This window comes from Leptosomus discolor, chromosome 1 (genome assembly GCF_034619465.1).
Source record: "Leptosomus discolor isolate bLepDis1 chromosome 1, bLepDis1.hap2, whole genome shotgun sequence".
NCBI lineage: Eukaryota > Metazoa > Chordata > Aves > Leptosomiformes > Leptosomidae > Leptosomus > Leptosomus discolor.
The window spans coordinates 172114141-172128331 of NC_141391.1; the positions used below are offsets into that span (position 1 = coordinate 172114141).

Here is a 14191-nt window from a genome sequence, read left to right on the forward strand (position 1 = left end):
TCTGTCCCATTTTTTGCCTCCTGGTCTGAGCATCCAGGCTTCATGGGTCTTGGACTATCCCTCTATTCCAACTACTGTTGTGGCCCCCAGTTCTTTCAGGCTGTTTTCCCCCAGATTGGAACCCAGGGTCATTGAGATCCTGAGCCTCATGTACACATCACAGCCACAGAGCTAGAAAACATGTAAGTTTCAGGTGGCACTTGATTCCTCAGGGCTTGAAAACAATTTTTTTCATGCCAGGAACTTCCCTTTCTGTCAGCTTCCAAGACTGTCTTTAACTCCTGAAACTGCCTGGTTTTATTACAAATTTGTAGAGGGTGGCAAGGGAAACGACTTTTAATTGTAAGTTTAAGATTTTGTAGTTTTAATTCCTCTTTCAAATATTTCTCTGAAGTTTCTTATATAACCAGGTTAGTATTTTAACAGTGACAGCACAGGAGCATGAATCACCTTTTATTTTTTGTCTTTATTTTTTTTCCTGAGCATTCATAGATTACGTAAACACTGTTAATTATTTTACTGATTTAATAAACTATTTGCCTTATATAGTCAGTGATACACAAGACCGAAGCACATCTGGGTTTGTTCTCACTAGTATACTTTGTTAAAGTCTCATTTATGCATTGTTTTCTTAAATTATGACTCTTCAGTGGCAAGTTAGGAATCAAGAACTTAAAATTAATTTACAAGCAGTCTGTTTAAATTATGAATTTTGAAACTGCCACTTAGTAGTTGGCTGAGAGTATTTCTCTCCTTTCTTAGACCTAATCCCTAATAAATTAAACCGGCCAATATATAAAATATTGTGGCAGTTCTGACTAGTGTATTATACAAAAATTTGCAAGCATATGTATGTTTGAGGTGTTGCATTAAAAACTCATAAGATTCTCAGTAGGGTTTATGGACAACATCAGTTTACTTGGTGGATGTCAGTGTGCTTTATAAAATAGGAGAAGACTACAGTATTGTTTGAAATACGTTGAAATCTCAGTTTTGTACAATACATCATGCTTAGAAACTAGATTTATTCGCAAATGTATTGGTCCAATTAATCTCAAGTAGGAAAAAATCACAATCAAGAAACAGCAATTGCAAAAAAGACACAGTTATGTTATCATCTTGGTGATTTTCCATTGTATATTTTCACACAAGTATGATTTTAGATTTAAGTAAGATAACCATAACGCACAGTTACCTATAAACTAAATATACATTGTTTTCTTCTGCTGCATCAGTAATATGAACTTCTCTTGAGTATGTATGGTCTTCTAGCTTTGTTCACATGTAGCTGCCGTTTCAGAATATAGGGATTTTTTCTTTTCATTATTTCCTTGTCTTGGCTTGAGTTTTCTAGATCAAAAGCATCTTGCTGAAGTATCTGTAGGATGCAAGAACAGACACTATGTTATCAGCTTTTTGTGGTAATGAAGATTATCAATTCCTATAAAGTTTTATAAAACTTTATTTTAACATCTGTCACCAATAATAATCTTCACCATAATAGTCATGGGTTTAAACAAAAAAAAAGGTGGGAGGGAAGCCAAACACTCAAGACACAAAACTAAGATTAGGCTTAAAATGAGCTGAATCCTACAGAGGTGTTATTTAAATTTCACTGAAACAAAGGAGATCATTGGTTTTGACAAGACAGAAAAGCTGGCATGTCCTCCTTGGACTAAAACTCAAATTGACTGAAAACTTCCTAATGATTTTCACTCTGTAATCACTCATTTAGGCTAAACACCTCCTAAAACACCCACTGCTTGTCAGTTTCAGCTTTTGAGCAACACTTTTATCTGCAACTTCCTACAGCTAAAAGATTAAAATGTGTAATAAACAAATAGGAAATTAAATAAAGCACAAGAAAGCCAAAATTTTGTCAATCAAAATTTCTTATATAACTGTGTTTTGAGTTTTACTTGGAATTCTTATAGTGTTTCGTTCAGATTCATTCTTGTTTTATCTGTTAAGATTTCATCTTCTCTCACCATGTTCTTCAATGGTGAAGCACAGTCCTACTTGTCTGGCTGAAAGGCATTAAACTGAAAACATTCTTATATTCACCTCAGTATTTCCCTAAGCAATGGAACTCTTTTAGTCACTTAATTACTTAATAAATGAGTACTCATCTAAATTCTGTTGAAATTAATGGAAAGAGTCTCATGGTTTCAACAGACTTTGGAGTCAATCCTGGATGAATAAGATCACAAGAACTTCTTTCACTACATAAATTGTTTATTTCAAGCCTTCTTCAATCCTTCTCCCTCTGGCTCTATCCCTTCTTCTTTTATTGTGTCTTATAAACATCTGCACTGCACAAGCGTGTTCCTAAGCTGAGAGAGGAGTATATTTTTTTTCAATTTCACATGCAGTACTGTTAGGAGTGACGATTCCCAACCACCACAAGATGTGATGCAACTGCAAAATAAAGAAATGTTATTAAGTCATATGGGCTATTGCGTATAGTCACTTCTAGAGCAGCTCCTTTTCAGCAATAAATGTACTGATGATGAGAGTCCTCAGTAAACTCTGTCTCTCAGAGATGTTGCAGTCCTTTGTATGGACCATCCCAGCTAATATGAAGGACTGAGGATAAGCCTGCAAATACAGAGCTGTGATTGAGCAAAGAAAAAAGGATCAAGATTCTGTCAGACTGCATGACCCCTGCGATAGCTGAAGAAATTGTATTTACTGGAAAGTAGGTAATGACACTGAGATACTTTTTTTTTTTGCTACACAAAGCAGCTTTAGTGTAGTATATAACAACACAAGTGGATTGTGCCCAGTGTGCCTCTGTGTGATCATTGCACTGAGATAAATATCACAAATGGACTATAAACAATCACTATTTAAGAGCGGCAATCCTCATACAATCATGATGACAACTCCAGGGCCTTCTTTAGGTATGGGGAAGTGAAAAGCAAGAGTTCCCTTGCTACCAGTTTCCTAGCAATCATAAGAAGCCCAGAGTCCCTGGTAAAATTACATGTACACATAGGCATGTGTCCATGCATTTTGAATCCAGTTTGCCTTAGGGTCTTAAAAGGGTTTTCAGAAACTCTGCCTACATTTACTTATACCTCAATAAATCTGCAATAACTTCATGTCTGTTAAGCAGATATTAATTTTGTGTTCTAGCACAGAGCTCACTTTCATGTGTTTGTTTGGTTCCTTGGAATGGTTACAAAGAGTGGAGAAAGCACGTATTTAAGAATAGTTCTCATTTGTCCATGTGTTGTTATAAAAAACAGACATTCAGCTCGTCAGAGACTACATTAATTAAGAACTCTTTCAATAAGAGGCATATTAGAGGTATCAGAGGTTATACGAAAGGAAGAAAAGCTCAGACAATGTGGCAGGGGTCACACGGATATGGATTTTAAAACATCACTGCAAACTGAGCCTGAGAGTTTAACAGCAGTTGAAACATACATTTGTGACAGTTTGTTTTACCTCCCAATGCTGAAAGGCTCTGCTGTGGCAAACTTTCTGGAGTTGATATACTGCCAGCATTGCTTCCAAGCTGAAGCCATCCAGAGCAGCCGGAAACTGTCTTCCTGAGACGAGATCCTCTTCATCTACCTCTACGTTTTCTCCCACTTGGCTGTTTATGTTGTTGACAAGATTGCAGACATTTAGCAGGGTCATTTTCCAGTAAGGAAGTTTTCCTCTGTTAATCTGAGAATACAAATACCCACTATTTAACATCTTGCCATTTTTTTGTGTGTTTGTTTTTTTTTTTTTAGTAATAATGTGTGACATTCAAATATTTTGGTAGGAACAAGTTTGTGTGTTTGAAGTGCTTTTCATCTGCTCAACTTTTAGACAATAATTAGAGAGTGCTGAAATTAGGACAACTCATTTATTAAACACACCAAGCCTGCTTCCCCACAGCCTTACCCCCCAGGTAGATATACAGGATGAAAAACTAAACTGCTACCAAACCAGAATGGTAGCATTTCATAGTCATTCTGCACAGGTGCAAACAAAAACACAGATGGAAATTAATATAATATAAATTCACAGGTGTAAATCAGACAATGAGTCAAACCGACTGGATAAATTCCCGGTACTGGAATCCAAGGTGGATGCCTGCGGTTAACTAGACGATCCTCCCCAGTTCAGAACAAATACCAGTCATTTCAAAATTCCCTGAGAAAAAGAATGGAGTCCCTGCTTCAGGGCAAGCTGTCTGATGAAGCTAGGTCTGAAGTAATGGAATCTGTAAGCCCCAGGAATTTTGGATGCTGGAGAGTCATGAGCCTGGGAGATGCAAAGCAAAGGTCTACAGGCTTAGATGAAGATGGAGTAAAGATGAAACAGAGCTGTGCAAATAATACATTCCTGATTTGGTAACGGGACTGAAAAACTGAGACCAACCATATTTATGTGGTCCGTAATGGACCTGTTCAGAGATGTAACAGAAAGACAGAAATAAAGAAATTTCACTATGGTTTGGCTCAAATTTTGCTTGCTTCAGTATCTTGCATTATTTAGGAGTTATTTAACTTTCAAACCCTTTTAAAAAATACTGAGAAATATAATTTTTAATTTTCTGCTAGTACTGTTTTTTCCAAGCAGTTGTGGCAGTAACGTTCTTTAGTTATGAATATCATCAGAAAAAAAAGTGAAAAATCTAATTCCTACCTCATTCACTGCTTTTCACGTCTTTGCTGCTTTATTCATTCTCCCACTATTAATTATTTCTTTCAAATTGTATTCCTTTTAGTGGTGAGTATAGAAACTAGTTTCCTTAAACTAGAACTGGTGACACAGGAATCTCCAATCAAAAGTCAAATAGCAAATTCCTATTTATTTTCCTATGCACGTTAGGATTACACTTTACCTATTAAGTGAAATGTAGTTACTTCTTTTCCCGGATGTACAAAGTTAAATATAGGTATTACATTAACACAGACATTGCCTTTCACATACTGACAGAAATAATTAAGAGTGTGGATGCAGTGCTTACTTAGCTGAACATTAGGTAATCACATAATCTGTTGTTTCTTTAAAGCACCTTCCTAACAAGGGCATTGTATGCAGGATTTATGCATATTCACCACACTCAAATATTTTTTGAGGAAAAAGAAAGAAAACTGAGAGGAGTGAGGAAGAAACAAGAAAAGTTGGCATCACTACTAGCATTAGTTACAAAAAATTCCCTTTTGGCCATAATCATTACTCCAACATACATCTGATATATGCATGTCTTCCAAATGAGAGTAACTGAGCCCTTTAATAAAACCTCTCAGATCCCTGCCAGGGCTCAGGAAAAAAAAAAAAAAAAAAATGTATTTTGTTTTGAGGCTAAGAAGAAAATCTCAAATCAGAAGCTTGAAATTGGTTCTGCATTGTTTACTTTCAGCTCATCTTTTGTCCCATCTAGATGCCCTAATTTGTCAAATTATCTGAAAAGGTATGTTGGGTTCAAAACAAAAATTAACCTCTATGCAAAATGTCTAATTTAATTAATAGAAGCTAAACTAGCAAAAAAAGCAAGTGTCCACTGCAATTTCAAAATATTTCTTGATCTGTTTTAAAGTGTTGGTGAAATAAAAAAAATATGAAGCTTGCCATGTAAAATGAAGAGGCTTTTCCAGTGCACTTCTCTCCCCTGGGTATATGAGAGAAATGTGAGTTAGCACTACAATAGCTAAATTGCAGTGAGGAATAAAATCTAGGGGCAGTGCTATGCAAGCAAGTGAGAAATCTGAGTTAAAGAAAGCAAAAATATTCCAGTGGATGGGAACAGAAGAGAGAAGAAAGGATAGGGAAATTTGTTATGCCTTTTTGCATAATATAGAGAATCTTTTCTCATCTGAAGTTTCTACTTTATGTTAGCCTGATGCATGCCTATGTTTAAAGGAACTTTCCTTTTTATATTAGTAAAATATTTCAACGGCAGAATTCATTAGGTCAAATTGATCTTGGCTGCTACTTAGGAAGGTGGGGGGGGTGGCGAAATTTGCAGTGCTGTCTGCAAGCATACTTTGTTTGTTAAGGGAGTCTAATTCCCATTAATATTATGCATGTATCACCTCAAGTATTTTTACTCAGGTACACCTGCTTCTGACTTACTCTGTCTGCCAGCTCACAGAATGAGACTGTGAAGCATGAAGATCTCCAGTCAAGAGTGATTTTTTTTTTTTTTTTAACAGAACATGGAACTCTGCAGGTTGTGTCCAGTCACTGTATAGAGCAATCATGTTACTTTTCTACTCCACTATTACAGCAAGCATTACAATAAGACAGCTTTGTTTTATAGGTTATGGGAAATGTCTGAGGCAGTTATCCTAAAGGATTATGTGAAAATGCAGTTTAAGATGACCATAACCCAAATGTTCAAGTACATTTCCAATGTGATATATTTTCCACGCAGGTGTAAGCAATACCAACTACAGTTGCTCAAGATATGTTCTGGAAAACACCTACACAAGAGATCAAGGAACCCATATCTGTCAAGATGGAACTAATTTTTTTCAAGATTAACTTGAAAAATACCTGTGAGTGAGCTGAAGGAACAAAGAGAGTGTAGTATGAATCAGAATTTAAAAGTTATTAATGCTGAAGTGAATATGATGTATGCATTTCCATTGTTGAACATGCTTCTGAAATAAGGCTCAGACATATGGTTTCCCACAGCTCATATACCTTGAAAGAGAATTTTAAACCATCTAAGAAACTGAAATGAGCTTGCGAATATTTCCTTCTTTGGCAACATGCTTGTCCTATGAAAGATAAAAAGAATCCCAATTTATAACTTATATGATATCTTTGTTTTTCCATTTCTGGCTGAATGATTCCCCTAATAGTTTGTTTAAGATACTCCTTATGTTACAATGCATACCTCCCAAATGTTTTTTTTTTTTTTTTTTAGAAAAAGAAAGTTCAATTCTCTGCTTTTTATATTCTTGTCTTGAGTTCTTGTATTGAGTTTTGTTACCACGCAAGTTCTTCCATGGTGTATACTAATGCCTATAAATGCAATGAATTTTTGTGTGATGACTGAGTTGGGAAAACAGTACCTCCTAGGCAGCTGTAACCTTGTCTGCCTCTGACAAGAAGGCTAAACTGCCTGGGCACATACAGTCAGCAGAAGGCATCCTAGAACAGTAAGAAGCTCAGAGGGTCCAAGATTTCAGAAAATAAATGTGAGTAGGGATTCCAAAGATGGAGTAAATTCTAGTGATTATACATTCTTCAAGTAAACAAATTTATTTCGTTTTTTTTTTTTCTTTAATAACATCTCAATTTTGCCTGAGTTCAGGACATTCTTGACGCTAGCCGTGGTTTCAGGCAAATATTTAGGAAGCTGGGAATAGAGCTATCTATGTCATACAAAAGTGAGACAGAAGATAACAGTCCACATATTTGTGACACTTCAGATTGTGTTGTTTTATCAGGTTTTCCAAATGGCTGTTTGGATTTTATCTTAGAGGAAAGACAGATAAAGCATTTTAGGGACTTGTTTGACCTCTGTAACTTCTTTGAGTTGTAACAGCAGAGAAGGGGAATAAACTGTATTAGATGTTTAAGACGGGTTGTAATAAGCATAGACATACTTCTTTAAAGACGGAGAGTGATTCAGCATACAGATGACTTTAAAGAGCAGTTTTAAAAGGGCCAGTAGACACTGAACAGCAGTTTGTGGAGTCAAAAGCGTATGGTAACACTTTCCATAATATAGGATAGACTACTGACTGTTGCAAAACATGTGTGCTTAAACCCTAGCCGTAGTCTTGATGCTATGCTTCACAAGTGCCTACTTAGGAAGATAAATCACTTTACTGCATTTTTAGATCTGAGCTTTCATAAACATTTTTTTTCTTTTTTTTTTTTTTTCTCTCCATCTTAATGCTATATAAATAGTCTGGATTTCCCTTACTGCTTATTACCAACTCAGTTTCAAAGACAGTTAATGCAATTTAACAGTAATTGTCCTCAACAGCAACGAGATTTCAGGCATGATACAATGATACAAGACAGTTATTACACATGTCATCCTCAGATTTGTCTCTCACATACAAATCATACTTTTGTCCTAATGAGGGTTAAAAGTTAGCAGAGGACAACAGAAAAAAATTTTAAAAATTTGTCATTTTAGTAATGAATAAAATAGTGCTATGTCTCTTGTAGAAACATTTATGCACACCTTTTAGCAGTTCCACTATGCCTTACTTTGATGTCAAGAGACAATATATTGAACTAATGAATTTTAGATGGTGATTTAAGGCCGTATAATGTAGAATTAAAGAAATGTCTCCACCATGCATCTACTGCTGCTGACAACTTCAGGTATTGTTTGACTTACGGTATATACCATAAGCAAACTGAATAGCAAGCTACAGGATGTAAATAAACATATAAGAGTATTATGGCAAACATCTTTACGTAATCAACGGGTGCATTATATTTGTGCATTTTCAGTTACCTGAGATTGTGCTCTATGCTGAGAGGGAGGAAAAGATGGAAGTTATGTTCACAGTTCCACTAAAGTCAGCAGCAAAAATACCAATAGCTGCAGGGTTTTCTCCCAGGGCATACCGTGCTTTGCAACACAGAGAAAGAACTATTTTTGTCAGCCTCCTACATTTAAATTTCTCTCAGGAAAAGCGTATCTATTAAATCTTTCTGCACCTTAGAGAAGCGAGTGGCAAACAGGTTTATTTGGTATCTAAGGTTAATTACCATGCCAGTAAAGATCATGGGAACCTATGAACTGCCAGACCAGATCAAAACAATGTATTTTCTGGACTCATTTCTTATTCTAGTCTATTCAAAGGATTCTGTGAAAAAGCTCACACATAAGCAAATACAGTAAATACAAAAGTCTTCCAGGCAGTCAACTAGTCATTGGCTTACAAAATTCTTTTGGGAAGGGAATTTTTCATTTCTCACTTTATTTTCCATTTAATTTAAGCACCACTTGAACTTCATTATAACAAAGAATTAAAACATTCAAACTTAAGCTCATGGCACTAGTTTCAGGGTTTTTTCTTTAATATGTTGCTGAAGAAGTATCAGATGTATATATTTCTTAGATCCTTTGTGGAAAATAATAGTGTTGAGAAAGTGTTTGTCTACCAGCCTGTTCAATACACATGTGCAACACTTGCTGCTTCACCTTGTCAATATGAGGTTGGAACTGAATTTTTGTCTCTTTGTATTAAATAATAGGCACATCGCTCACAGTCTGGCAACTTGTCAAGGAAATGTCATTTATCTCATTAACATTTTCACACTCATGTCCCCATGTTCCTGTACTAGCAATATGATTAAATTCCTAAAGCAAAATCAGCATATGTATTAACAGTTTTTGCTTTATGACATTCTTAATGTTATATGTATATAGGAAAAGTTCTGAAAAAAAAAAATAGCACTTACAGATTTGACTCAAGGTTAATTTAGCTTTCATCAGGTATAATCCTATTGGAAACACATTTCCTCACATAAATTTACATCTCTGCACATAACACAGTTCTGACAGTTTAATGAAAGTACCAGTGTTACGAGGGAGGAGCACTTTTAGTATGTCACATCAACACCTTTAAGTTTCCTTTGAACTGGAGAAAATCTTGCACCAAAGTAATATCTAGCACTGAACTTTTTGGTCTAGACCATAGGTTATTACTTTGTGCAAAGACTTCTGGGTTTCTAATGAGAATTCATTTGCTCCCTACCCGTCAGCTAAAAAAAGGAAAAATAATTACCTTTGACGTGTACATATTGGTCAATAAATCTGCTTCTAATGCTTTCATTTCCTCTTCTGAATCTGGAAATAAACCAAAAACATATGTTTATTATTTCACCATAAATCATGGACATTTCAATTCAGGATACAGAATTTAGATGTATCAATAAATTTTGACAAACAAAAACCGTAGATATAACCAGCAAAACGATCTGTGTGGAGTCTTCAGGTAACAGCAACATCATGTGTAAAATGGATACTCACTACCTTTTTAAAGCATGATCAAGCTTACTGAAGTGAATGAAATGATTCATTAATCTCAGTTCAATGGTAGACAGGTCCACTAATCTGCAGCCCTTTCAGTAAACAGAACTGCTGCAATACTCTTCATTCAAAATCAGTATGATTTTCATAATCACTATTCGTCACCTTTGTTTACTTTGGAAGAGGATTTTCATTATTTATTTTCAAAGTATATTTACTTAAGTAGCAGCTGAGTATTTAGGTGAATGGTAGCTATGATTACTTGACAAGATTTTTCTTGGTTAAATTAAGAATATTTTTTACTGATATGAAGGAATTGAGCTTGACCAGTGTGTGACACAAGCTCTTGACAATACATATACCGAAAGAAAGTGTTCTGACTGAAAGTCTTAGGATTTTCTTTACTAATTTAATTGACCTTTGGCAGCTCAGCAGACTTGCAAGACCTGTGATTTGGTGAATAGAGTAAAAATTGTTGTAGAAAGAGAAAACAGCCACAAACTTTTCTGCTTTGTGCTGTACAGAATCACAAGGAAGTTCTGGTGCCCTGAAAACATAGCAGCAATCACAGCTCAAAGATGAGGTATATACAGAAATCAGTTAAGTATTCAGGTGAAACAGAGTTCCACATGTATTTTGTCTTTCCTTGAAAACCAGCAGTCCAAAGCCAAACACCATGCTTACTTACATTGAAAATTAAACTAAACCGAACCAAAATTTATTCCATATTCATGTAAGTCACATCTCACTTTCATTAAAATGATCCATGCTGTTGGCACTTTACCACAGAATCTGTGGATAGATTCTGCCTATGCCTTCTTTTCAGGGATCATCACCATGTTGTGTCACTACCTTTCACAGAACAAGAGACTGTAAGGGACCTTTTATAGAAATATTTGCTAATCTGTCGTAGATTTCTGCTAGCACAGGAAGCCAATCATTATTATGCTCTTAAAAGATCAATCATGTTCAGTCTTAATAACAATCTCACCACCATCACCACTGTGTTTCTTCGCTGGTGAATTCTTCCCAGCTATCAACCGTTATTTACCTTCTTCTAATTTCAAGCCTAATTTATTTCTAATTACAAATTTATTAATGGTTTGCATATTAACTTCCTTCACTATAAATGATACCTTTCTATTTGTAATATTTACCCAACTCATATATGTTTTGAGAGCATTCACAGTCCTTCCCAGCTTAGATTTTTAGGGTGTGCTTACACAGTGACTAGCGAAGAAATGTAAGATCACTGTACCTTTCAGACATAAGCCATTCCCCTGGAAATATCATAAATACTTCACTGAAAGGCTATGCCCAGAGCTGTTAGACTCATCTATTCTCCTCTCTTGCCTTGTATTCCCCAACTCATCACAGTGGCCCTCCTCTGTGACTGATTTGATCTCCAGACAGCACCACCTGGCACAGTTTGGATCAGAAGCCTCAGTACTCAACTACCTTAATGATTACTATCAGTTACACAAAGTAGCTCTCTCCTACTTTTTTTTTTTTTTTTCAATTTTGCTTGTCTTTCATGGCTGAAAAACTTTAGCATCTCATAAAACAATGAGGTCAGATAATATGACAGTCTTTTATCTCCACAGACATTTCCAACAACTGTGCTTCTGTCAAAAAGAGCTTTTAATAGAAACTACTGTTATCTCCGAAGCTATTGCATTTTGTACTGTTGCATCGCTTCTCGTTTCTATTATTCAGGTCATCAAAACCTTGTGTCTGTTATGCTGATCTTGCTCTGTAGTGATGCTCCTGTTCACCTTTGCATTAACAGCACACTACATTCATTCATTCTTACTTTTTGCATTGAAGTTGTTACTGAAAACATTAAATAAGACTGGTTTGTAGATCAGCATTACAGCAAGCCACTAGCAACCAATCTCCAACCTTATGCCTTTCAGCCCTTTTAGCACTACTGGTTATCAGTGTTACTTAATCTCTCAACCTCTTTACCATTAGCCAAAGTTCTTCTGACAGCACAAGATCACCTCAGCTGAATTTCTACTAATGATAGCAGCAGCTCCTGTGAATGGGTGAGTGGCACATGTGTGACAGCATCATGATTTGTAGTGTCTTCGGTCGTACCAGCTGAGGACATTGAAAGGACTTGTGTCTGGTTAGCACCTGGTTTTCATGTTCTATAGAGGATGGAAGATAGCTTCCACACCATTGAGGCTGGAAGATAGCTGCAGATGTGGAAGATAGGTAGGTATTAAGAAACATTTTGACTGAGAAAAGAAGTCTGAAGGACATTATTTAGGAGGCTGGTCAAGTGAAGAATAAAGCAAGGCTTGGAAGAAGAGAAGGGAACACATCCAGGTAATTCAGGAGTGAAATAGACGAGGAGTAAAAGCATAAAAAGAGCAGACTCTCAGACAACAAGGCATAAAAAAGTCTCATTACACAATATTGTTCAAATCAGAGGGAAATTCAGAGTTTGATATTCTCTTGATAAATTTCTTATTGACAAGAAAAATAGCTTCTGTTCATACATTCACATTCTAGAGGAATAGTTACATCCTACAGGTACAGACTTTCTCCTGAGGGCAAACATTTTACAAAGAAAATGAATGATTATTTTCTTTATGACATAACTGTCCATACTAGCTAAAACTGATCTGGCCCCTCTACACAAGCTTCTCCATGGTGTTTCTAATTTAAACAAAATTTCAAATTTTCAAGCAAATAAACCGTCATGTCAGTTACACATACAATTTGTTTCTGGGTTTTTTTATAAGCCTATTTTACTTTCCACTGACATTTTTTACCTTAGCGGGCTTTCATACAAGGTCTACAAACAGTTAAATTTGAAACAGCCTCACTGAAAATATTAGTCAAGTATATGCTTAAAAAGCTTCAAATATATGGGGAGAAAATAATAAATATTAATCATGGTCACTAGGATCACCACTTCTCTACAATATACAGAATGATTATGTTTAAACTGTGATAAAATGCAGGTATTACGTGTATTACATTTTTATTCTGCAGGGGAATACAAATTGGAAACTTCCATCTAGAGTGAGAATTAGGAATTTTGCATCCCCCCTGAATACTGAAGCTGAAAAAATGAAGCCATGTGTAAATTTGCTCTTTAAATTCTGTGGAGCTAAAAATTAAAGTAATTTGCAAGTTAGTTAAGATTGGATTTTGAAGCCTGTTCTGCTTCATGTCTGTGTGTGTACAGCTGCTTGATTGCCACCATACCTATTTTTGGTCATAAAGTTGGGGCACAAATGCCACACGCTTAGCTGTCTCATTTTCCAAAGGAGAAGGCAATGCATTTTAATATATGGTCCTGGGTTTTTTAGGTTTCTAAAGCAATTGCTCTTGGAGTAGAAATGCACCTACATTAACCTTCCTATTGTGTGATCTGCATCGGATTCAGCATTTTTTGTCATAATTTTAGAGCAGTTGCTAGGAATTTTTTCCCCGGAATACCAAAACTGTATTTCTGTCTCTAAAAAGTGACTAAAGTGCACATATATTCATGTTGACTTGGATTATGGCAGCTATTCATATGCGTTGCAGAAATTCTGATTTCTGTGATAGTTTGGAAAGACATAGTATTCAGTAAATCGCAAATGAGACAGCATAATCACGCAGTTGGTCTGCACCGATTTATCTTTCCAACGACCAGCCTACACTGCCTGTCACGGTACAGATGCTGTGCGGAGGGATGGTTTATACAGAGGGAGAAAGTTACGGGACTGATACAAAAAATTACGCTGGCCAGCGCCCGTTGTCAGGGCCAGCTCCCTGGCGCCTATCGGGTATCGCCGCGGCAGCCCGAAGCGACTTCACCCCTTTCTTTGGGTCCCTCTCAACTGAGGCTCCGGGCGCGGCGCAGCGCCCGCCGGCTGGGGGCTGCGGGGGCGGGCGGGGAGCGCCGGGGCGCTGCGAGGCGCGGCGGGGCGCGGCGGGGCGCGGCGGGGCTTACCTGAGCAGAGGCTGCCGGAGGCCAGGGCCAGCAGCACCACGCACGCCAGCTGGGCTCTCATCCTTGCCGCGCCGCCCTCTAGAAAGTAAAGTCCATAAATCCTGGGGAGAGACGGAGAGAGAGACAGACAGACACACACAGACAGCCCTGCCGCTCCGCGCCGCTCCGCGCCCTCCGCACGCGCGCTGGCGGGCGGCTGCCGGCACCAGATGGGGGACCCGGACCCTTCCCCAACTATATAAGCCGCGGGGTGATGTCACGGCCGGGCCGCCATCGCC

General features: G+C 37.1%; 1 protein-coding gene across 1 annotated transcript; it reads right to left on the bottom strand.

Moving 5' to 3' along the window:
- Positions 1-1231: 1231 nt before the first annotated feature.
- Positions 1232-13974, bottom strand: NTS (neurotensin). Its single transcript, XM_086471291.1, has 4 exons — positions 13914-13974; positions 9714-9775; positions 3454-3678; positions 1232-1378 (listed from the first exon to the last, which is right to left on the bottom strand). The coding sequence occupies exons 1-4, from the start codon at positions 13972-13974 to the stop codon at positions 1232-1234; spliced, it is 495 nt and encodes a 164-aa protein (XP_086327417.1).
- Between the last annotated feature and the right edge of the window lie 217 nt (positions 13975-14191).